This window comes from Marmota monax, unplaced genomic scaffold, assembly GCF_021218885.2.
Source record: "Marmota monax isolate L192 unplaced genomic scaffold, Marmota_monax_Labrador192_F-V1.1 WCK01_AAM20220418_F8-fsc00021, whole genome shotgun sequence".
NCBI classification, from domain to species: Eukaryota; Metazoa; Chordata; class Mammalia; order Rodentia; family Sciuridae; genus Marmota; species Marmota monax.
In genome coordinates, this window is record NW_026695228.1 from 629,923 (window position 1) to 656,223 (window position 26,301).

General features: G+C 41.9%; 1 protein-coding gene across 4 annotated transcripts in view; it reads left to right on the forward strand.

Annotated features, from left to right (window-relative positions):
- Rarb (retinoic acid receptor beta) overlaps positions 1–26,301 on the forward strand; it is a 716,777-nt gene that overhangs the window by 551,816 nt on the left and 138,660 nt on the right. Inside the window, exon 1 of one of the 4 annotated variants that reach the window (XM_058576526.1) lies at positions 2,021–2,737. The exons of 1 other annotated variant lie outside the window; for it this stretch is intronic. In XM_058576526.1, the coding sequence (XP_058432509.1) occupies positions 2,581–2,737 (157 nt within the window). In that variant the 5' untranslated portion in view covers positions 2,021–2,580. Of the gene's footprint in view, positions 1–2,020; positions 2,738–26,301 lie in introns of those variants that run through there. 2 more of the 4 variants (XM_046437693.2, XM_046437694.2) reach the window with 2 other exon arrangements.

A 26,301-nucleotide genomic window follows, 5' to 3' on the forward strand; every position in this document is an offset into this window, starting at 1 on the left:
TGGACTGAAGATTGTTTTAATGTCCCTTCATGAAAGGATCCTTGACTTGGTCACATGTACAGGGCATATTTTTCATTTACACCAGGAGTGCCACTTAGCAGCTCCACCAGGCAGTGCAGCATTTCACTGTGGGATGGGGAGCACCCTCACCCCAACAAGCTTTTAAAAGGCCTAGGTGCCAGTGCACATTCCAACACTATCCACAAAGAGGGGACCAGAACAGTGTGCTCTTCCCTGGGAGGGGCAAGGAGGCTCTTTCCCCTTTCCCATATTATTAGCAAATCCTAGAGAAGTAATGGAGGAAGGAGGACACATTAATTCCTCCTCCAAATTTCCTTTCTTTGATACACCTTGCATCCTTTAAGCAAGCCTCCCGAAATGGCTGCAGGGGAGAATGGCTTTCCCTTTTCAAGCCCTCTCCTTGCCTGGGTTTATTTGTAAACATCGTCTCTGTTCTTCTTCATTTTAAAGACTGGCTAGAAAGCATCTTCTTTCTCTGTGTTGAGTCAGTGTGAGAGATATTAAAAAAAATCATCTGATCAAAAATGATTTTCATAAATTGCCAAGATTGGGAAGGGGCTGATATGATCAAAACCTCAGACTTGAACAGTTTTCAAAATGTGTGTTTAATTACGTGGTGTGGTATGCCTATGATGAAAGAGACCCACACACTATTCAGGTGTGTGGCTGTGGGAATAGCAAAGTAATTTTCACAATGAACTTAGATCACAGGATCTGAACTGTGCAGCCCCAGGCAGGTCCGTCACCCTGTTAGACAGCTCTTATAGTTGAACCAAATGGAGTCAGAGCTAATATTTGTTCCTGTGTATTCACTGAGGACCCTACAAACATTACTTCTGACCCTGCATTAACACACAGACCTGAGTAGTATTATATGTGCATTTCACAGATGAAGAAACTGAGACCCAGAGAAATTAAATACTTATCCCAGCTCATACAACTGGTGATTGGTACAGCTGGTATTGAAATTTGGTTCCGTTTAACTCCCCAGTTCAGGATCTTGGCTATTATGCTATGTTTTCTTAGATCAGGTTCCAAAATCCTATGTATCTATGTGTGTCATGTGTGTGAAAAGGGAAAGAGAGAGGGAAGGAGGACGTTGTATGTGAGGGGGGGTGGGGGGGGGGAGTGGGGAGATTGGTAATTCCAGATGACTCCATATGTAGCTTATAGCCTGGAAATATTTTTTTTTGCATATTTGATTTTTTAATTTGTTCAAATTAGTTATACATAAGAGAAGAATGTATTTTGACATATCATGCATAAATGGAGTATAACTTCTCATTTTTCATGTTGTACATGATGTAGATGCTCATGTAATCATATATGTATATAGGATAATAATGTCTAATTCTTTCTACTATTATTATTCCTACCCCCTTGCCCCCTGCACTCCCTTCACTCCCCTCTGCCTTATCCAAATAGCCTGGAAATTTTTTTTTTTCCAAAAGTAACCAGAAAGGTGACTCTTCACTCCAGAGCAAATGCAATCCTTTCAGCAACGGCTTGCAAGAGGGAGAAGGGGGGGTGGGGTGGGAAGGAACTATGGAATGGAAAGTTTTCTTAACCCAAGGCTTCCCCGAGGGGTAGCCGTTCTCTGTTCTTCAGTTTAGGGCTTCCACATGCTTTCTCGAGAGTGGAAAAATACACAAGTTACAAAGAAATCAACAGACAGAGAGGCGCAGGGAGGGATTTAAAGGGTGGGCTGGGGGCGAGCGGCGACGGTGGGTGGGTGGGGATGCCCGATGGCACGCCTGGCCGAGGCGCCGGATAAAAAGGCAGTAAAGGGAGAGAAGTTGGCGCTCCACGTGAGCCGGGAGCGGCCGCCTGGCTCCTCCCCGGCTCGTTTTAAAAGCACTTCTTGCATTGTTTTTAAGGTGAGAAATGGGAAAGAAAGCGCCGGCTGGTGCGCTCGCTGCCTGCCTCTCTGGCTGTCTGCTTTTGCAGGGCTGCTGGGAGTTTTTAAGCTCTGTGAGAATCCTGGGAGTTGGTGATGTCAGACTAGTTGGGTCATTTGAAGGTTAGCAGCCCGGGAAGGGTTCACCGAAAGTTCACTCGCATATATTAGGCAATTCAATCTTTCATTCTGTGTGACAGAAGTAGTAGGAAGTGAGCTGTTCAGAGGCAGGAGGGTCTATTCTTTGCCAAAGGGGGGACCAGAATTCCCCCAGGCGAGCAGTTTGAGGACTGGGATGCCGAGGACGCGAGCGAGCCGGGCAGGGTTTGTCTGGGCACCGTCGGGGTAGGAACCGGAGCGCATTCGGAAGGCTTTTTGCAGGCATTTCCTTGGAAGGAGAACTTGGGATCATTCTGGGAACCCCCCGCCCCGGCTGGATTGGCCGAGCAAGCCTGGAAAATGGTAAATGATCATTTGGATCAATTACAGGCTTTTAGCTGGCTTGTCTGTCATAATTCATGATTCGGGGCTGGGAAAAAGACCAACAGCCTACGTGCCAAAAAAGGGGCAGAGTTTGATGGAGTTGGGTGGACTTTTCTATGCCATTTGCCTCCACACCTAGAGGATAAGCACTTTTACAGACATTCGGTGCAGGGGAGATCATGTTTGACTGTATGGATGTTCTGTCAGTGAGTCCTGGGCAAATCCTGGATTTCTACACTGCGAGTCCGTCTTCCTGCATGCTCCAGGAGAAAGCTCTCAAAGCATGCTTCAGTGGATTGACCCAAACCGAATGGCAGCATCGGCACACTGCTCAATGTAGGTTTATTTTTTTTTCCCTTCTTCTACCAAGAAAAAAAAATTAATGGTTTCTCTTGCATGCAATAAAGACATTGGAAATAAACTGCATTGGTAGCAAGACAAAGGATTTAACGATTTAATGCTGAAGGGGTGTGATATGCACGCATGCATATTGATTCCCCTCTGCTGAAAATTTCCTGTTAGATGTTTGCTTCTCCAAATAACGGCTCCCTTACCCGTGCCCCTCTCTTTACCGCCCCCCCCCCCCTTATAATCTCTTGGAAACAGATTTTAAAATATGCCTGGAGGGACGGGGTGGGGGGAGTAGAGGGGTGACCACAGGACTTTGAAACATTCTTCAAGTAGGGCAATTTGACACACTGTGCAGGTTTTACTAAGATGTGTGCGAGGGGAATTTAACTTTGCTGTTCTTTGGATTAGCTGCTAGTTGTATATATCCCTCTCTTGTGTATTTCAGCAGTCCAAAGTAATTAAAATATGACATCTTCCCTGCAAGGAATTTAGCCTAATTAAGGTGGCTGCTGCTCCCGAAGTTCATAAACCACCAGTTCAGGCGGCCGCCTCCAATGTTTTCCTTGCTAAGGAAAGGCAATATTTCTTAGCATTGACCCTGCTGCCACCTTTCCGAGTCACTTTGTTGGTCTAAGAAGTTTTGTTTTGCTAGAAAACTACTGGCAATGAACACCCCTTGGGCTGAGCCATCCATTATTTCCATATCTTGCAATTCGGCTGGGAGCCTGGACACCAGCTAAATGAAAGGAAATATAAGTGGGGTAGCCCTGTTTTTTTAAAAAAAAATATTGACTATTTGGTTATCTGATGCTGACACGGTGCCGAGGCACGCATCTGGTCAACAGTAGCCTGGCTGCAGGATTGAGAAATGACCAGGAGTCCCAGAAAATCCCACCTTCGGGTGGCTGTAGTGGGAGCCTGCAGGATACTTTGCCGCCCTGACAGTGATTTAGATAAATGGCTCAGCTATCTATCAAAATGTTTTTAGTACTTTATTTGACAATTCATTGGAGCATTAGCCTGAAAATGACAGTTTAAATCTTTGTTTTCAAAGAGGTCAAAGTTTAACTGGAAGAAATTGAGTTTTCCTAATAACATGGTGGCTAATCTAAAGAGAGAGGGGAGAAGAGGAAAGGACAAGACAGGATTTAAACTGTCCTCTCTGAAACTTTTTCTTAAGAAAAAAAAAAAAAAAGGCTTGTTTCTTGGGCCAGGAAATCAACAGGTTTGTAGCTGAAAAATCAATAACCATCTGATGCCAATGGTCTGGCTGTCTGACTTAACATTTCATACAGCCATAGGCAGAGAAAAAAAAATTATATATGTAGTTTTCATAAGGTGTCTTAATCTTCAACTTCTCCCTAATGTCTTTTCTTTCTTGCTGCCTATTTTCTTACTCCAAGAAACTGTTACAAAATAATTTTCCAATCCACTCGGATCTTTTAGACCAGTCCTCTCTGTAGCAATTAAAACATTATGAACAATTTCAGTTGGAATCCCAAGGAACTGGGGCAGTCTGAAGCTTTTTGTTGCAGAAACTTCTAAGGAAACATATTTTTTTTAACAGAAGGAAAAATATGGCTTGGGATCCTTTTGGAAAGTTATTCAACTTAATAGAGCTTTTAGGCGTAGACAATCTCCCTTTTGTAATTAGCCCTCCAAACGTGCCTATTAAGTTGTAAGAGTAGAGGGAAAAGCTTTGTTTGTTCTCGAACAAGTTAAACAAGGGATTTGCTTTATCTGGGAGAGCGAGTGGTGAATGTGTCATTTGCCTAGGGCTAGCCCGATAAGCAAGAAGTGTTGATAACAGCCAAGTTGAGCTAATCAAAGAAACTTGCATTAGACAAAGTAAATAAAGCCTTCTGACAAAAGGATTTCAGAAATTCCAGTGTCTTATTTTTGTAAGCAGGGCAATTAGTGCTTATTGTGGTCAATTTCACAAGGGTTTAAATCCCACACCCTAACTTCAGGTTAAATGGATAAAATGTAAATATTGTTTGTGCCCCTGCAGAGCTGTTTTATTCTCTATAAACGACTGTATGACTAGTCAGTTTAGTTGTTCAAACTATTTAAGCATAAAAAAAACAAAAAAAAAACTAAAACACTTTAAAAAGAGATTCTAACAAATATCTGCACCACTCGGGGCCCGGCTGTGTTGGGTCACAGTGGAATAGCTAGTTGGGGCTTTTGAAATAAAAGTGCATTAGGGTACATTTGTATAAGTAAGAACATAAAAACCACAGCCTTTTCCATTGTACTTAATGGCTGTTTTGATGAGAAGCAGATCTGTTTGTGCTCTTAACACAGAGGAAACAGTGGGCAAAGGGGGAGAGAAATAGAACGAAATTCCAACCCAAACTGCTTTCTACTTTGAGATCCTACTTAGATTTTTATGGTGTGTGTGTGTGTGTGTGTGTGTGTGTGTGTGTGTGTAGGAAATAGAATCAAACCTTTGAACATAGATTACACCACAAGTTCACTTTGAAAGATGCTAGAGTATTCCTTTTCTTTTTTTTTTTTTTCTTTTTAACTTTAAAGGAAGAGAATGACATGCCAACCAGCTGCCGGCTGTCTGTCCTAAGGCCTTCAAATTGCTTGTTATAAACATGCAAAGTTAGGATTAGGGGGCTACTAAGGGAATGTGGTATTGATAATAGGGATGAACACTGCCCTGGCAGGTATGTGAGTCACTAAGTTTCTTCTCAGATGCCTCCTGGATTATCTTGGTTTAAGGTTGCTCCAGATGTTTGCAGCATCAATTGCTCAGGGGGCATAAGGATAAATCTTAATACTTTTTGTTCTAAATATAGTTGCTTTTGGTGAAATTGTGAGTGTGACAACTTCTTGGCCCTTTTCCCTGTCTTCTCCCTACTCCATACATCAAAAGGAAAAAGGGCAAAAAAAAAAAAAATTTTTTTTTTTCTTTTTGAAATAGGATTTCACCCATTAATGAGATGAAATTATTTTTAAAACAAACAGTGATGGGTGATTAAGGAACAAGAAAAGCCCTCTTCTCCAAGTCTTGGGACCTAAATTTTAAGTATTAAACAGTATCTAAATCCTCTCCTAGTGAGATATAAATTGGGGTCAAAGTGGCAAAATCAAAGATACCCTGTGAAAGAGAGACTAAATAAAGACTGACAGCCACAGTATGAATTGAATGGGGTTTTGAATAAATATTTCGGTGAAAAGGCCCAATTGTTTTTCTAAAGTAGGACATAATTTTCTGCTTCTCTGCCGCATGACTGTGGTAACTAATACCATGAGAAAGAAGAGAAGAACAGGGACTTTTGCTTAAGTCTCCAAAAGAGCACAGAATAAGGTCATTTTTTAAAAAATAAGCAGGAGAGTCGCTAAGTTTTTCTTTGCTGTAGAAGAAAAGAAATATTAGAATGTTGTCAATATCCAGATAAATTAGTATGTTTAGGAGGGAAGTATTGATATGTAACTTATAAAGAAAAAAAAAAAGCATGAGTTGAAGTTTTACCACCAGAAAAAGGTGGATTCTAAAGTCTAAGACGAAACAGTGGGTGAGATAGACATCTATTTGTTTAAACTCAAGCTATGGAATTGATCTGGAAGCTCTAGTTAGAATTTGATTTGCCAGTCAGAATGGAAAGCCCTTGCATTGAATCTGATCTTTATTTTTTTTTCTCCTTAAAAGATAAATGGCTAGAATGTTGATTTTCTGGTAGGATGATGGACGTGAATCAAAAGTTTCATTCTCTTTTCTAGAAGTCTGGTTCTGACCATGTATAACCAGTCAATATTGTCAGGGAGGTTTTGTTTGTTTGTTTATAATTTCTTTAAGCCTAAGAATTAAAGAAAGTTCCTGTAGATATCAGACACATATAACTTACCTTCCTCATATGTTAAACCCCTGTACACATTCCACAAACATTGCTAAACTCTTTCCCAGAAGGTAAATATACAATAAGTGAGAAAGATTATAAATTCTCCTCTCAAGAAATTTATAATTTTTAAAACTTTAAAAAGCTGCGAATTCTTCAATTAGAAGATTATTGTGTGGGAGGAAGATAGAGATGTAAAAACCAACACACAAAGTAGAAAGCTCTTTTCAAGTTGCACAGGACTTTAACAATAAACATAGTGTTCATTTTAGAAGCTCTTTTTAAAAATCTTCTATGGCGTTTGAGTTATGTGTATGTGCCAATAAATTAATTCTTAAATGACATTTTTATACTTTAAATGTTCTAATATAAATCCAGTTAACTATCAATTAAATAAATTATTTCAGAAATGGGAGTTTTTGATGAAGGTTAATCAGAAAAAAAAACCTTGGCTGAAAACCCTTCCAAAGATATTAATGTAGAATCTTGTCTTTCAAATGACTGGGTGGTTATCTCAATCATGTATCTCTGATTTTCTAGAATAACCTACTTTCAAATATGCTGCCACAGTTCCCACATAAATCATTGAAATATGCCAGATATTTCACTATTACGACATCTCCTAGTCTGCCCCTTGAACCCAGGAGTGGCACAGAAAGTCTTTGTTTGGATTCTATGGTCAATATAACTGGAGCGCTCACAGCTTAATTTTTCCATTATGACTGAAGATCGCCTTGTGTTTCTGGGTCATTCTTCTGAACATGAATTCCTTTTGTAGTAAACTGTGGATCTGTAAATAGAAGGCATCCCCTGCAAAATGGATTGGACTGTGCCTCTCACTCCTGCACCTCTGAGCTGTGTGTGTGTGTGTGTGTGTGTGTGTGTGTGTGTGTGTTGGGATGGGGGAGTGGGAAATAAGTTGAATTGTTATGAACAAATCTTTGCCAGCTTCTTAAAAAGTTCAATTTAGAGGTGCTAGAGGAATGAGGGCAGAGTCAACTCAGGTTTCAGATTTATCAGTATCCTGTCTGTAAGTGGCTTGGCCTAAGTACCTCTTGTTAAATAGGCAATGTGATAACCTGCTTTATCTGTAAGATCTAATAACACCACCTCATCAGTCAATGTGTTGTTTGAATTCTTCTCTTTTCTTCCCTGGCTTCCTTGCTTTATCATTGAGAAGCAGGATTCCCATCCTCTCCCATCCCACCCCCAAACCCTTCAAATGAATGAAAAAAAATAAAGTTGGAAAAGTTCTTTGTACTAGGAAGCCTTAGAGGGTAAGTCTCCCAGCTCTTTTATTTGTCTTAGGCTTTTAGAACTTCTTACACGGGAATTCAAACAGGCACTGAAACTGCTGACTTACTTGCTTTTTCTCTGGCCTTGCAGGGTAGGGAGCTAAAGGGGGGCCATTCAGTAAGATAAGACTCTTGGCCCCCTGCAAGATAAGGCGAGGATAACAGGAACTGACGTCAGGGAGGCGACCCAGCCTGGCCGAGCATTTCCTCTAGTCGGGGCACATTGATTCCAAGAGGCCCAGGCCTCTCAGAGTATCTGATGGAGTGTACCAGCTCAGAAAAAGGAGAAAGGTGGCCGATTTTAACAGGGCGATGGTGGGTGATCGTGCCCCAGATTCCCAGATGCAGATTTCTCTAAATGCAATGTAAAAGGACTTGTGTGATTTTTAATAAATGCCAATTCTGAGATCGCAGCTGTAATTTTACATTGTCATGTAGGAGGCATTTGTCCCCAGCTGTCAACAATTTCCTGCTGTTGTCTAAGACAAGTCTATCCACCCATCACCAGATAGTATCCACTCACAAACCTTGCCAGCCCTTCATATAGAACAAAATGTGAGGGAATTCACATTGTCAGAGTTAATCCCTGGGACTCCTATTTACTTTAGTAAGTACAAAGTTCCCACCCCCATCCGCATCATATGACAGCATTGCTAAAGCCATTTCATTTACACCAGCCCTGAAATCTCAGCACTTCTCCTCTCTGTTTTCGTCTTTTCTAACTCAGGGTGTTTTTTGTTTGTTTTTTCTGTTTTCTGAAGCATCTCTGATTTGAGGTTTGGAGAAAGAGGACTTCAAATAAAAGAGTCCTATCTTAATTTTTTTTAATTCACAGATTCTTTTTATAAGTTCACGACTGTCTTAAAGATAGTCATATATATATATTTTAATTTTCATATGGAACAAGCAGTTCTTCTCATTTGACCCAGATTTAGTGAGATTTTTTTGTTGTTGTTGTTATTGATCAATGACTGATTTGCCACAGATTAAAATTTTATCAGATCAGACAAAAAAAAAAAAAAGCTGAATTTAAAAGACTGCAGCTTACGACCAAATTAGATGAGAGCATCAATTAACGGTATGAAAAAGATTTGGATCCTATTTTGCCTATTTATCCCAATTTTTCTCCAATTTCCAGAGCAAATGAAGACATCATGTAATAAATCCTTCTCAAAAATATTATGGCTTTCAACAGCTACAGTACCTTTGTCATATCATCAAAGTCCATAATTATTAAAAAAAAAAAAAAAAAAGGCTGATGGTCTGAAGGCCGTTTCAGCTTCAAAAGATTTTTTTTGTAGGGTCTGGTCTATTGGAAAGCTTGGGGGTATAATTAACTAAAATGGAAATGGAGGCAGCGAAATTTAGTTCCTGATGTTTTAATTTAGCTCAGTACTACCATGTGTTATTGAAGAGAATTCTTAAAGGCAAACATAATTATTTCATTATGGCCCTCAGAATGCTTTCATTGGCTTTAATGACAAGAAGCTGTATAAAAAGACATACATTTTAATTAGTCCTTCTTATATTTACATCAGATAAATAACAAATAATTGATGAAAAACAAGTCTTTGGAATGGACGATTTCACAGAGTGCGCTGGTTACAGTTTAACAATGAAACATTTCTCTGTTGCTTTGCATTTTAATTATCTAGACATTACAGTCGTGGTACCATGGAGCTAAAATCCGTTGTTGCCATTTTACTACAAAAAAAAATTCACAATTAATGCCTACAAATGGAAAGCTGTGAAAGGTAGCTAGATGTGCATCTCTGAAGAGGTAAATTGACAGTTGCATTAATTCTACTACATTGGTTAGCATTCATTGTGATCACCTTTAGCTTTTATGCTTCATCTTTTTGGGTTAATACCATCGGGGGGTTCTCCTGTGTCTCCAACGGCCACATGTTCTCCTGAACACCTTGCCTGCTCTCTAGCTGCCTGCTCGGGGAAGCTGGCACGAATGTGCCTTTGCCAATGTGCACTGGAAATTCAGAGTGTCTTTGCCGTGTTACAGGCCTGCTTCCCCTTTGATTTTTATATGAAAACCCATTTCACATGATTCATCCGTTTTGGTGTACAGAACACTAATTGTTATTATTGATTTTAAATTCCATGACCATTACAAGTAACCCAGATGACTGGCAGATAAAGGGTAATAATCCATGGAGTTCTGGAACTGTTTCATGTTTGTCTGGAGTACTTTATGTGATCAATATTAACTGCCCCATTGAAACTAACTGCTGTATCAAATAACAGTCAATCACATGAATGTGCTTAGAGATTATTTATTGAAAGCTCTAATTGTTCACCGGGGCCCTGCTTATCAGAGGAAACAATAGGAACTCGAGATAGGATGAACAGGTTTGTATCTTCGAGGAAAGTTGGAGGATGAATGGGCATCTCTCTGCTACTGGGTCAAAGACTCCAGTAACCCATGTTGGGCTCCTAGTGGGCAGAAGTCACAAATACCCTAGCACCTGGGCATTGACAGCATTCTAGAGAGGAGATATTAATTGTCTTGCACTCAGCAGAGGCTGTGAAAAGTCGTCACTGGCTAACAGTGTTACCACTTCTTCCATTCCTTCTCACACTCGCAACCCTCCCCTGCACCTCTCCACCCCTGCTTCCTCCTCACTGCCTGATGGTCTGAGATGATGGAAATAGCCTGACTCGGCACAGGATGCATTTCTACAGGTATGGAATGGGAATAATAATGTCTCCTTTGAAGGATTAGAGATCGTGTGGATTAGCTTTCTGTTCTCATCTTGGAAACATACAGATGTTGGTAGATTTTTCTGCTCTGATTTTGGCATGACACCAAAGGTGGATTATGCACCTTTGCTCAAAGCAGCCAGTATCTTTTTTAGTTTTCTCTAAATTATGCGTCACCTTTCCTCAGTGAAGTGGTTCCTCCACCTGAAGCTCATGCCCTAGGGACAGTCCTTCCTGTTTGTCAAAGTTTGGGTAGATCTGTGGTCCTGATTCTGGGGCATCCATTCCTTAACTAGCCCCTGCCCACGTCCCCGACTTTCTACAGATGACTGACTTTTACAAGTGAGTCTTGTCACCTTCAATGTGGACACAGTATACTTAGTCCAGAGACACTGCTGGTGGCACACTTCATTTTTATTGCTCACTGACGGATTAGACCTAACGGTGTTCAGTCCAACGTGGGACTCTCTCGGGTATCTGCCGTGTGCCAGGCTCCTTGATGTGACCTATGAGGACAAATCAGACACTGTCCCTGCTCCCTCTGAATCACAATGTAATGGGAGAGACTAGTGTACACAGTTCATGGTGACACAACCCCCCTGACAACACAAACATCTCCTCAGGACTTTGGACCTGAGATTGATGGTGAAAACAAGGACCCATTGGGAACCACAGCTGGTTCATAAGGCAGTGTGGTCAAGTGGGGTAACCATTTGTGTCACAAAGTGAGGTTTTTCTGTGTGTTGGACTCAGAGGTAATCTCTAACAGGATTTCAGGAAGACGATTGTGTTTGTTTGCTTTTGTGGCACTGGGGATTGAACCCCAGGGTACTCTAGCCTAGCCCTTTTTAATTTTTGTTTTGAGACAGGTTCTCACTGAGTGTGGCCTTGAACGTTTGATCCCCTTGCCTCAGCCTCCCAGGTAGCTGGAATTTGAGGCCTTACACCACTACACAGGGCCCATAAAGGAGTTTTAAACCTATCTTGAGCAGTGAAATGAATGCATGCCTTGCTTTTTGAAAATGTTCCTATGCATATTTCTGGAGCATTTGTTAAATAATGATATTCTTTGGGAGTTGATTTGATTCGATTTTTATAATCTTATTCTTTGGGATTGCTTCTGCGATTTATGGCTGTGTAACAAACCATCCCCAAACTTAGTGGCCTAACCATTTATTGTCTCCTTATCCTGTTGATTGACTGGGCTCAGTCCGGCAGATCTTCATGGGGCCACGTCTTGCAGGGTTAAATGGGCTGCGGTCCCAGAAGGCTCCCTCACAGGGCTGGCCTGGTGTTGATGTTGGCTGCTGGCAGGGCACTCGGCTGGGCTGTCGCCTGGAGTGTCAGCATGTGGTTTGTGCTGCTCACAGCACGGCAGCCATATTTTGAGAGGGGTGGCCTAAGAGGAGCCCTCCAAGGAGGAGGAAATGGAATTTCTCAGTGCTCTTAAAGGTCCAGAATGGACAGAGTCTCTTTCACTGTATTCTGGTTAATCAGTCACAGGACCAGCCCAGATTCAATAAATCTGCCTCTCAGCAGGGGGAGGGGTGGAGTGGCAAAGAAAGTCCAGCGATCTTTAGTCTACCCTAACAATCACAGCATGAGTGCCCTATACTGAGAAGAAAAATCTTGTCTCCAGAGAGAGGCTACCATGATGGTGGGTTTTTAGTTAGCTTGGGTTTTGACTGGTTAAATATTTAACAAAATTCTGCCCTCGGGAGTGTGTACACATTATCAGGTAATCCCCCACCACCCTACGAGACAGTTATTATATTCTCATTTTATAGATGAGGAAATTGAGGCTCAGAGAAGGTAAGGAACATGACTGACGTCACACAGATAATAAGTCCTAGAGCTGGGCTTCCAATCCCAGGTGGTCTTTTCTTCACCTTCCTCTGAGGGTCCTAGGAGTCTGCAGTTTGATTGTCATCTCTGCTAGTGAAGAATTCCTAATTATAGCCATGTGGCGCACACCTGTAATCCCAGAACTGAGGACCAAGAGGCAGGAGGATCATGTGTTCGAAGCCAGCCTGAGCAATCTAGCAAGGCCCTAAGCAATTTAGTGAGACCCTGTCTTTAAATAAAATATGAAAAAAAAAAAAGGACTGGGGATGTGGCTCAGTGGTTAAGTGTCCCCAAGTTCATTCCCCTGTACCCCCCCCAAAAAAAAATCCTAATTATGCCAGGAAAGGACCAGAGAGTGTTTTGATTTGAGGGAAAAGGTGGACTAGAGAGGTAAAGAACTGTAGCTCACATAATTTCCTCTGATTACATTATTTTTATTTTCTAATATAAACCACAGCCTTAAATTGGGGAGGAAACTCTGTCCAAAGGATTTTACACTTTTGTCCTTTGGTTTTTACATCCTGTTTGTTGTTGAGGTCTGTGCTGGCCTGGCCACCGCTGCAGCTCACAGGGCTGGGGGCAGGATTAGTGGAGTACTTACTGAGGATTCTCAGGAAGATGAGAGATGAGAAGGAGGCTTTTCGTGTTAGTGTAGTTCATCTAAATGCGGGTACTGGTGTTCATGCAAGATGGTGCACTTAGATCAGCACTGATACTGTGTAAACAAAAAAAAAAAAAAGAGGAGAACTTTCTCAGAGTGGAATTGAATGGATATTTCTATATTTGCAACCTATTTTAAATCTCTATTGTGTTGGCAGGATCCCATACCTAGCCTCACCAATACTCTTAAGTGAAACTTACATGCATGATAATGATTAGGACTGGTCTTTCAGCAAATACTCTTTTTTTTTTTTTTAGTGACTTTAAATATATTGTTAGTGTTTGGAATTTTTATGCACCAGGTCAAGAAATCAAATTGTTGTTGAAAGTATCCATTTTGAGGAAATTGAGACAGATATAGTAGAATGATTGGCAGGAAGTGATGTAGTAGCTTCTAGATGGAAGTAGGTCTAAAGCTGCAAGGTGCCCACTTGAGGGTGTAGTGCATTGTGGGACGGGCTATGTGATGCAGCAGAGGTGGGCAGAGACTTCACCTGCTGCCTCTGCTGTGGAGCATCCTCTGCAAAATGGTTCCATAATCCTTACGATCTGCATCTTCATCAAAGGCCTTGATGTATTTGACACATTATACTCAGTAAATAGACTATTTCCCCAATATTATATTGTGAAAAAGCTTTTTAGATGTGAAAAAAATGGACCTCATTTACTTGTAACAACTGGATACTCGACACCATATTTACCATTACAAATAAGTCCAGCCTATGTGGGCTGTTTTCTGCATTTCTTACACATTTTTCCTTGATGTGTGTATTTTGTTGTTTTTGTTTTGTTGACTGAGTTCCTTCAGCAAACTGGAAAGTGTCTGAGGTCAGGTTGTGTGTGTTACCTGCTTCTCTGGGGTTGGTATGGTTCTTGGTCCATGGTCAATATTCAGTAAACTATGGCTATCCAGAGGGTGTTCAGTGCACCCCTCCCTTGACCTCGGGGCAGCAAGGCTGTCTACAGTGATGGAGATAGTCTGTAATTCTGCATTTCAAATGTGGTAATCACTAGTCACATGTAGCTGCTGAGCCCTTGAGATGTAGCTGCTGTATTTGAGGAGTGAATTTTTAATTTTAGTTCATGGTGATTAATTTAACTTTCAATAACCACATGTGGTCCTTAGTTACTGCGTCGGACAACACAGCTCTATCTACTCCAGCTGTTATTCTTTCTATTATTTGTTCATTCTGTTTCATTCCCTTTCCCTTTAGCCTGTTCTCTCCTCTTCTGTTGCTATTAGCAAGCTCTAATTATGTCTTTATGTAGATGGTAAATAGACGGCAGGAGAATGTAAACAGAATACTGTAGGGTGGTGATTTCACTCATTGTTTAACTGCTCTTTCTTCTGGGTGGAACAATTTTTCCTGGGGCCTGGCAAGTCTTTCGCACTTATTTTTGCTCACATTTGTTTTGCAAAGCAAAACTAAGATTTTTTCAGAATCCCATTGGGCTAGACTTAAATTTTATTCCATCTAGGATTACAGGTCTATGTCACCATGTCCTGCTGTGATTGATTTTAATTACAATGAAACCATTACCATCATCACAATACTTATTGAGTGCCTGTTATGTGCTAAGTGTTTAAAATAATCCATGTCCTCACAGCAGCCCAAAGAAGCAGGCACTACAATTACCCCCATTTTGCAGATGACAATTCCCAAGTACCAATAAAATTTTGCAGCAGGAATATGGTGGCAGATAACTTGCATGCCTTAGCTTTACACACGCTTGGTTTTCAAATGGATACAGGTACATTCAGATTAACCTGAACAGCTCAACAAACTTCAGGGAGGAGGGAGATGAACAGGCCATACTCTATGGAAGCCTCAGTTTGCCTTCTAGAAAGTTCCATGCACACTCTGCTGAGGGGGAGGGCGCCTTCTGCTCACATCTTTGTGCCTGGCTTTGTAACCCACTGCCTGACACATACTAAGTACTCAGAAAATATGCCGAGTGTAGTTCAGTGGAAGTGGACTTGAAATTCAGAACATCTCAAGTGGTCTCTGCTTTTGTTTGATTATATATTTGGGGGTTACTCAAAACACCATAAGTAATCTCAAGGAGGCTGCCAAGAAACTTGGAAGGTTCAAGTTGGCTGTTATGGACAGTCCTTATAAATGTGTTTTCTAGGAAACTCACCCCCTGAAAATGTGAAAATATTTTCCTTGGGTTTCTGGCAGGCTCACTGGTGTCATGGAAATAGTTTTTCTGATAGTTCTGTAGACCAGGACATTATCAGGCTTCCCTTCCTCCCTTTTTGTCCATCCCTAGAAATGGTGGGAAGAATGTAAATGAAATAAAACTAAAACCACCAAGAGGAATTTCTGAACCAAGGGATGCTTCCTCCCTGTAATGGTATCAGGTTGTGATTGATTTGGGGGTGTTGGGGGTTACCCGGGATTGAACTCAGGGGCAGTCCACCACGGAGCCACATCCCCAGCCCTATTTTGTATTTTATTCAGAGACAAGGTCTCACTGAGTTGCTTAGCACCTCGCTTTTACTGAGGCTGGCTTTGAACTTGTGATCCTCCTGCCTCAGCCTCCAGAGTCGCTAGGATTAAAGTCATATGCCACCGTGTCCTGCTGTGATTGATTTTTATTACAATGAAACAATCACCATCATCACAATACTTATTGAGTGCCTGTTACAGTGCCAAGTATTTAAAATAATCTACGTCCTCATTAGCAGCCCAAAAGAGGTAGGCACTACAATTACCCCCATTTTGCAGATGACAATTGCTAAGTACCAAGAGGTTCCAGTAGCTCAACCCTTCCAAATAGGAGAAAAGAAGATGAGTGTTCCTCTCTCTGCTCTCTATAAGGTCGGGGTCCTTCTTTGCATCAACTGTACAAAGTAAATTCCTATTTTCTTTTCGAGGGGGAGGGGTGGGGTTGGGAAGGTTGGAAGCCTCAGAGCCCACGGTAATAAGAGTTCCCAAGTGAAAGCTGAAAACAATACATTTTTAACAAAATGGGCAGTTACTCTAATTGCTGTGCCCCTACTGTTCAATTCCTTTTTATGTCCTAATTCATTAAATTATGTGCACACACAGGCTTATTATTTACAGATGTATGCACTTTTAACTGGCTCATCTGAAACAGATGTTTCACGAAAGGTAACAGAGCAAGTGATCTAAACCCTCTTTTAGTGGGCATCAAGTGAGCATTATGGCCCATTACCTGCAGGTCTTTTGCTATTATTTTGAATTGCAATGTCCAGTGTGACGAGAGTTCAATTTGTCCCCTAGAGGAACAGATGAAAATTCAAGAGCTTTATAAGTGAACATCTGCCTCTCACAATAAAAGCGGGTGTGCAGGTGACAGGCAGGTGGCATTCGTATGTGTGTTCGGGAGGATGTGTGCATCTTATAAACAATCTGAGGGAAAAATAGACTCCTGCATGCTGGTTCATTGAGGAGGCCTGCTTTGGAGACCAGTGTCACGACACTAACTAGCTGTAGCAATAATGTATGCCTCTTTTTACAAAACAAGGTGATAAAAATAAAAATAAATAAAAACACATAAAAACAAGGTGACATGACCCAATAAAAATAAATATGACCAATTTGCCATATGAGCATACACCGGGTAGTATACAGCTGTGGACAGTTATTTTTAAACATCAGGCTATTGGGAAGCAATATTAATCACCCCTTAAAGTCCACAGTGAGATTTATTATTTATAAATCGTCAGGAGTTCTCTGAATAAACAAACAAAAATTTGGAGCAGAAAGACGGCTGTTGTGGTGCCATTGTGCACACTGAAAGCTGGAAATAGTCACAACTGAAATATAAATCGGGATATGAAATATTAAGTGACATATCAGGTTTATTGCATATGTGACCATGAGAGTGCATTTTATTTTGTCTTATAGAGCTCTAAAAAGTCCATGTAATGGATTAAAGGTATTAAAACTCCCATATTCTGCCTGGCTCTAGGCCAGGGAACAAGGCATGATAAATAATCCCAATAGACAGAATATGTAGGAAGGAATTTTAAAGTGTATTTATGGTGGACATATTGACCTACCTAACTAATAAAAATGTATACATGAGGTTGGTTTTGAAGGAAATGTGCAGCCCCTTACAGCACACTGTAGTGTTTGAATTTTTAAAATATTGCCCACATCTCTGTGACACATGGCTATCATGCTCTGTCTTTACCCTGAAAATGGGGAAAAGCATGAATTTTATAGTAACATGTGTAGTTACTCTAAGAAGAAATAGTTTAAATTTCTTTTAAAACAGAAGTCCGCAAATTGAGCCATTTCTGGCCTGTGTTTATAAAGTTTTATTGGACCATGCCCCACCTATTCATTTACATCTCAGCTATAGCTCAGGGGCTGTCACAAACCTGACACAGTTACTGTCTGACCCTTTGTTCCATACAAGTTGGCTGACCCTGCCTAAAACAAACAAACAAACAAAGTTCACAGGGCTCTTAGGAATAGAACTGAGTTCCTCATTTCTCTTTTATACTGATCCGGTATGTCAATTCAGGCTAATTGTGGATCACACCAAACTGTGTGCCTTTGACCAAGTCATTTAATTTCTCTTAACTTCAGTTTCTACTGCATGACCTATCAATTTCACTTCTATGTATGAACCCAAGAGAACTAAAAATATATGTCTGTAAAGAATAAATAAAATAAATAAGCTTCATTTTTCCTTATTGTGAATATGGGAAATAAAACAAACTGATCATGATAATAATCCCTGCTGTTCTTCACACTTTTGCTCTGAGGGTGCAGGTGAGCACATTGTGGGAGTGCCTCAGACCCTCCCTTTGCCTCCGTGAGATGTGGAATCTGCTCGGTGGGAGCTATTGCCATTGATTTGATAGCACAGAGGAGGATTTAGGGAGCTCCTGCTATGTTTTGGGCACCTTTTTCAAGCCCTGAGGATTGAAAGTTACCTGGTGTGATGGTGCACATCTGTAATCCCAACGACTGGGGAGGCTGAGGCAGGAGGATCGCAAGTTTGAGACCAGTCTCTGCAATTGAGAGAGCAATCTTGCAGGACCCTGTCTCACAATTAAAAAGGGTTGGGGATGGAGCTCAGTTGTAGATCGCCACAGGGGATTTAAAAAAAAAAAAAAAGTTGAAGCCTACTTGTGCATCTGCGATGTGGCCCATCCAGGAAGCCTATCAAATCAAATCCTTTCTCTAGTTTGGGACACATTTGATGTCTGTTTGGCGGGCAGGGAAGAGCCCTGTGCTTCCAAGGATCCCGGGCTATATCACCATCTCGGCTCTGGCCTCTGGCCTGATTGACGGCTCACCTCCCTGCCCTCTCCGCCCCTCCCACCTCCTCTCCACTCCCTCCCCTGATCCCCTCCCTTCTGCAACGCGTGAGCCCAGCGCAGCCCGGGTCTGAGCAGCTGTCGAAAGCTCTCAAAGGAGAGGCCACAGTGGAAAGGAGTGTGTAAAGAAGCTGTTGGGAGGGTGCTGGGCAGCCCGGATTGGGGACGTGGCAGGGAAACCCGTGAGGAGAGGGCAGTGGCAGTACTTTGGATTGATGCCTGTAGGTCTGGGAAGGAAGGCACCGATGAGGGAGGGTGTGAGCAGGAAAAACTGGCACCATTTGTTTTACTCACTTTAGCTTCTAGGGAATCTCTTGGGTCCAAGAGGAGAGAAGACTGTTTTGAGAGGGAAAAGGGAAGTGAAGGCCAGTAACTCAAGATGTGAGACTGATGCCCAGGAGATACACGGGAAGGTGATTGGCACTGAGATTCCTCAGCACGTGCTGGATACATGTATGTATTGAAAGTGACTGCAGTGTAGCACTATTAAGTGGTGGGCACTGGTGACAGCCAATTTACAGCATGGAACCATTCAATCCTCACAATGATCCACTGAGGGACACACTATCATTTTTTTTTTCAAGTTTTCCTTGGAACATTTTTAAAGACATAAAACTAAAGTGCTTTGAAACTTTCAACTTTCTTATAGCAAGAAATCACTGTCATGACCCAGGAAAAAAAAATTAATATCATCCTAGCAAATTGATGACGACATAGCATTGTCCTTCTGGATTCTGAGTAATTCTGTATTAGAAAGTCGAGACTCTTTAAATGGAATATCAGCCAGTACGTCTTTTTCAACTGATGCATTATGTGGACCTCTGACAGTAATGAAATTTTCATCCTATGAATCAACTAGAAAGTAGGGTAAGGATGCACTGGCACTCTCCCCACCCACCCCAGTCCTCCTGGGAAGAAAACAATTCATTTCCACACTTGGGACATTCTAGCTTTGTAGACAGCGACAGAAGAGCACAACTCCAGAATTCTGAATCTTACTTTCATGCTTGTGCCAAATAAGCTTTGGTTAAGGGAGTGTGTGTGGCCTTCAGGTGAGCAAGGGAAAACCAGCCAGTGGTGATGGCCTCAGAGTTCTCCCCTTTCCCCGCCCTGCAGAGTCCTCAAGCCCTGGGCTGGGCCTGGTGATTGCCCCTGATAGGGTTCAGTCACACGCCCTTGGACCAGTGCCAAACTCCTTTGGCACCTGGGTCTGAGGCTGCTGTTCTGACCCCTGGGGGTTGATTACTTGATGGGAAAGATGTGGGAGGAGCTGGTGGGCCTGCAGGGTGCCTTCTAATTCCTGTGTTTGCTTCTGGGGGACTTTCCTGCTTTATAGCCCTGACTGGAAAGAAGAAAAGGACATTCTTTCCTATCTCCTTAGCTTCTTTTCCTTGTAATTCTTTGGTTTTACTTTTAGTCCTTAGGCAGGGCTAAGTGCTGCTGCTGAAACTTGCTGCTTGTAAAAGCTGCTTCTGCAAGTTCTGGGCAGTCAGAAAAGAGGATGTCACCGTTTTCCCCTCTCAGCCCCTGGATCAGACCCATTCTCTTGATCTGAAGACCAGTTAAGTTCAAGTTCATGCCCATCACTTGCCAACTGCATGACCTTGAGCAAGTTATTTAGCCTTCCTGTGCCTCTAGTTTCTTGCTTGTAAAAAAAGAAACACTAGAACTAGCTAGCTTATAGGGCCACTGTGGGAGCCAAATGAATTCATGTATGTAAAATGCTTAGAGCAGAATGAGGATGATTAGCCCACAGAGCTTACCAAAATGTTTCTTCTTGTTGTTGCAGTAATGCTGGAATTTGATAGACTCTACAGACTCTTCTGTCATTTCCGGCAGTGACAATATTCATTTTATCATTATGGTGTGGACTTACCCACTTTCCCCCTAATACTGTAATAATAAAGTGTTGGCAATATTTTTGTGTGTTTTCACACTTTTTTTTTTAATTTACAAAGTATAACCCCTGCCATATTATACACATACATATCATCCATCCCTTAGATTAGGACCCTGAGGATCAGGAATATTGATTGACAGCTGGTAAGAGGCAGAATTAGGAACTGAGCTTTTGCCTTCTGCCCTCTAGGAGTCTGCAGTTTGTACTTCTCATGAAGGGTAGGAAATTATTTTCTTTGCTGTCCCAGAGACTCCCTGGATCAGGGTTTTTCAACTTGAGCACTGTTTATAACTTGAACCAAATAATTCTTTTTTTTTGGGGGGGAAGGGGCCTGCCTGTACTGTGCATTGTAAAATGTTTTGTAGCCTCCCTGGCTCTACCTTATAGATACTAGTAGCAGCCCCCAAAGGCAATAGCCAAAGTGTCTCCAAATGTTACAGTGTATACCTAAGGGGCAAAATCAGTGCTGGTCAAGAAATCTTGCCCTAGATAAGAAACCCTGTCCTAGATTAAGATCTATGGAGGAGAAATGTTTTGGGGGTATATGTGAAAAGCTGGTCATTTATTGAGCACATGCTGTATACCAAGCAAATCGCAAACATTGTCTACCTTTTACCAACAAGGATTTTAGGATTTTCTGAATTTTCAGGGAGGAGACACTAAAGAAAACTCTATGGCCATTACATTCCCAAGTGGCAGAAGAGGAATCAAGTCCGAGTTCACCTGGTAGCAAAGCTCATGAACTTCCCATCACCTTTGTCACAAAGTTTTTCGCAGGCTCATGGTGTTCTCTTTCCTTTCAGAAACCAAGGAAACTGTCCACCAAAAAAGAGTAAACTGGATTCATAGTTATTTTAGGCTGTTAAATTGTGTATACCTGCAAGACACAAGTCAAAACAAAACAGAAAAACTATTTTGTAGCAAACTGGTAGCTAAGCAAACAGAGCATTTATTTTTGAGAAAGAAGGGTTTGGCTAAATTCTAGTGTAATCAATTGTACTTGGACTTGCTGGGAAGTCAGAGCACATGGGGTAAGGCATGTGACAAAGCATAGTTCTATTGTTGTTTTCCTTAAAAATTCCAAAAGATATCTCCCCACTATTTTTCTATGAAGTTAATACTTACATGGTTTTCAAATGTGTTTACAATACATAAGCAAAAAAAAAAAAATGTGAAGTGATATAGATTTTAATGCTCCCATTTGAACCTATTTTGCATGCAGGAAATTTGAACAGATAAAAAGAATGTCATTTATTACTACGATAATTGCTCTTTAAAAATTATGGGAATCCTGATTAGAAGCAGAATATGGAACTGAATCATTTGGTGTTGAGATAAACTCTTCAGGGGGACCTTAATATTGCTATGCAATTAGCTTCATCTACACATGACTCCTGAGACCTGTTCGAGCATTTGTTCCCTTAATGCAGTTCCCTTTCTGATGCCTCCCAGTTCAGATCATTAATAAGCAGTTAAATGTGTCGGCCTGTTAAGTGATTTTAAGGGAGAATTTATTTGAACCCTGTCATAAGCTATCTTATTATGTTCTAAAAAACAGTGCTTTGAAGCATCACACAAAACACCCTATGAGGTAATTTTCGAACATGTTCCTTGAAGCAAAAATACATATTAGGAAACATAATGTTGGTATTGAATGTGTCCCGGTCACTTGTGAAAATATGATAGCACTTCCTATGGTAAAGGTCGGTTCTAGAAATCACTGCCCCTGCAGGCCATGAGCCCAGGCAAGTATGGCCACAAACCAGAGTGAGGAGTGGGTCTTGAGCCTCACCTCTTCCTGAGGTCCAGACTGGCTTTTCACATATACCCATACCAGGCTTTGGAAAATCAAAACCATGAATTAAAATAAAGAGAGTTTACATAGTTCTGCAGTTCTCCAATTTGAGGCCCAAGCAGACATTTCTAGCCTAAACAAACAAAGAAGATAGAAAATGAAAAGTTAGAAAGCTGTGGGTTTTAATGAAATTATAGCAATGCATATTTCAGCCAGTTGGAATAGCTAAAAGCATCGTTGTGTTTTTAAATCTCCTTATGGTAAGGTAAAGAGCTCCTGCTCTTTCTTTTCTTCGGGCTTTGTGGAGGAGCAAATGAGTTAATATGCATTAAGCACTTAGCAAGACCCATGACGTATAGTAAGTGCTCAATAAATAGGAGTTACTATTAGTTCAGGCTTTTCCTGTGCAACTTTGAACCCACTGCCAACTAACAGCTGCTACTAAAATTCTTTGGGAGAGAAGGAAGGCTTTTCGTTTATGGTGAGGATAAACACAGCCTGAAGATCTTAATGTATTAAGCACTTAACAAGGTGGCGTACTTAGTACAGACCTGTGCAAAAGGGAAGCTGGATGGAGTTCCCACACCAAACTGACTCAGCCAACTATTTGAGATTAGAGGCAGGTAGGACAATAAAACCTTACCCCCACCTTTTTTCCCCTTAATGTTAGCGTCTCAAACGTTAATGTGTATAGGAATTACCAGGGGATTTTGCTAAGATGCCTATTCTGATTCCTAATTCTGGGGTGAAGCTGAGATTCTGCATTGTAACGATTTCCCAGACGATGCTGCTGCTGCTGCTGCTGTTGGTCCAACTTCACACTTTGAAAAGCAAGTCTTTCTTTAAAGATGCAAAAAAAAAAATCAAAGTCTTCCCCCCAACCCCTCCTTTTGTCCCCTGCCTGTGTCCAGCACCTGTTACATGTGTGGTCAGAATAGCAGGGATTCTCATAACCCAGCTCCGGCCCTCGGCCAGGATCCACAGTGACCCGGGCAAACACACACTTCTTCAGGGTCACGGGCAGGTTACTGAGTCAGGACTGCCAAGGGCCGCCACCATGTTTTCCTTCGCTCCTGCCCCCCCTCCCTCCCCCAAACCCGGGACTAATCTTGGAGCTGCTTAATAATAACAAAGCCAGCCCACAAGAGTGAGGCAAGACAATTTCAAAGCAGGGCTTTTCTTGTTCGACAATTACCTCATTTTCAGAGTGCGGTTCACAGATTTGCAAAACCCATGTGCGTGTGGAAACAAACCGCTTCTCCTCAAAGATGATTAAAAGCAGAACCCCTCAAGGAGAGGTGACATGAAAATGAAATGAGCGACAGTATACGGCTCCCCCCCCCGCCCCCACTCCTCCACTCGAACATTCGGAGGCATGTAAATGACATTTTAATAAAACGTCTACACGCGCTCACACGCGCATGCGCACCGAAGAGCGGCCGCGGAGAATCTGGTTCTAATTACTTGTACTTTAGTTGAACTTTGGCGTTTCCTTTGACTCTCTCCCTAATGTATGTGAGCTGTGGGCTTTGCAATCCTGCAGCGAATCCAACAGAAAATGGGAAGGGGGGGGGGGTGGCGGTCCAGATCGGGTCTCCTCGGTGCCAACAAAAATGAAGCCCAACTGAACAGTTTCGATCCAATGCAACACTTTGCTCTTCTCCCTTAATTAGCTGAAATGACTGCTGCCTCCGGGACCCTGGAGCTCTGGGCTCAAAATTCCCCTAGGGCCATGCAGGAAATGCCTTTTGCTTTACAACTCTCTTTTCCTTTTAAGACTCAGCTGCCCAGAGAGTGCATTAAAATACTGTCTTAATCATAGAAGGTTCTAGTAAAAAAGGCAGGACTTTCATAATGCCCGATGCCTGCCTGCCTGCCTGCCTGCCTCTCTCTAATCAGGCCCAACATAAAATCCTGCAGTCTGTCAACAGGGGTTAGCCAGCCGTAAATTAAGTCTCACCAAGAAAGAAAAGTATACTGAGCCCTCTTAAAAAAAAAAAAAAAAAATGTTATCTGCTGCTTAATCTAACCTTTAGAAAAATGCCAAGCATGTAAGGAATCCTGAAGGGAACTATTGTTGCAGACTTTCTCTGTGTTTAAATGACACTCAGGTGTGTTGTAACAACAAGGACATGTATACTGTGTTTTCTCAGGTGAGTTGAGTTCTTAGGTGCCCGGGCCTCCTCACAGACAGCAATGTCATTATTCTTATGCTTTTATTTAGGCAGTGAATCACCACCAGAGTTGGGACAGTGTTTGAGAAAGCTGCGTCAGTGGGAACACTGGGGATTCTGCTTTTGTACAGTTCCAATACGGTGCAAGTTTTGTTGAGCTTTGTTTTTGTTTTGTCTGCAAACAACCTCTGAGTGCGAAGTCCCTTTAGAGCAGTGCTTTTCAAAATTGGGTCCATGGACTGTGACGTCTGAGCTGCCTGTTGCCGGTTCCCAGCAGGAGAAATGCAGAAATTGAGAGCAAGTGTTTTGAAACTTTTATAGCAATTTCATAGATGAATTCTATGTCTGTCAAATATAATTTTAAAACCAAAGGAGGAGTTTGTGCTATGGACATCTTGCTTTTTTCCTCATTGCCTTTCTTCTAGAAACTCATTTTTGTTGAATTCAATCAATCCATGAGGGATGGGGGAGTGGGAGAAAGTATGTCATGGTCCTCCATCGTGGATGGCCTGAAAATCACTGAAAGCCTGTGTCTGTCTCTCCACCTGTAAAAAATCTGCTGCTGGTCTGGACCATACTTTGAGGAACTTTGAGTTAAAGGCAAACAGGGTCCATGACTAAGGAAGGTGACTCTAGCTGTGAACTCTTCAGTGACTGTGGTCTGTGTTGTGGGGCTGAGAGGTTTAAATGTGGGCCAGGAGCTTTTGCAGGTGTAGGTTTGTTTGCTGTGGATTTCCTGAAGGCTCACGATTCCCAGGCATGCAGCACAGAGATGCCCTCTCAGCATCTCTGCTGCTGACGCTGCTCTGGGCAGCGACCCACAGAGCTAAGCGTGGAGCTCACCCGAGGTACAGAAGTACCACTGTCTTGGCCATGCCCTGACCAAGCAAGGCCGCCCATCTGGTTAGCCATTTGAGTACCACGTTGGAACCTCTGCTTATTGGGGGAAGCAGTTGCCAAACAGAACTGAATAAGTCAATAAGTAAGCAAGGAAATAAATAAAAACAGGAGGCGAAAAGCAGATCCGAATTATTCCTCAAAGACTGCTTCCCCAAACTGAAATCACATCAGGATGGCGGGAGTGCAGTTGTTTTATTGAATGACACAAGGCTCTTTTCCCCCTGGGAAGTCTCAAAACTGCCTTTTTGGCCTGCCTGAGATCGCTGAATGAGCTAATACAGAACACATTGTCTGCTGAGCCGGCAGAGTTTTTGAGCAAAAATTTTATCATTCCATAGACTGATTGTGCTTGCCTGGAATAAGGAACAGAATGTTTGAGGCCTCTCAAGGGCATTTGATGAATCTAACTCTAATTTAAAGGGACTAATAGATTATTGATTTAAGCAGGATGACAGCGAACAGATCAATGGCAGAGCTCTCTGTATCTACCTTAAGTACCAAAAATGCCCAGAGAAAGGGGAGTCACTGGCTGGCCCCCCACTGTGTTTTCCACTGTCTTTATTCAGGGAGGAGGAGACAGCAGGGAAGAGGATTTCTAATAAACTTGGTCAGAGTATGTTTTTGCTACATTACTAAAGAGGCAAGAGATTGCATTGAAGTACAAATCTTTTATCTTGCTGCCATATCCTGGTTGTAATTATAGAACTTGTCTTGGCATGTTATCCCGAGGCCAGCATTGGTGATCTGACTACACCACTGAATTTTTTTTTTTCTTTTCTCTTTTTGGCCTTGTGTTATTTTCATAGTTATGTGACACATCGAAGAAATAAAGGACCGTAGACTGCCAATTCTGAGGACCATATCTGAATATGTATAGCTAAATATTTAATTCTTTACCATCAGTGGGAAAACTTTTTTGAAGATCACTGTTACTCAGTATATGTAAGATTTTTTTGTTTGTTTTTGCATTGGATTCTTTAATGGCATTTGTAGGATTTAAATTACAAAACACAATAGGAAGAACCAACTCATCCTTCAGAGCATGGCCCCATCACCTGCTCTGGGAAGCCTCCCTTGATTTCTCCTGAGCTGAACAGGCCTGTAGTTCC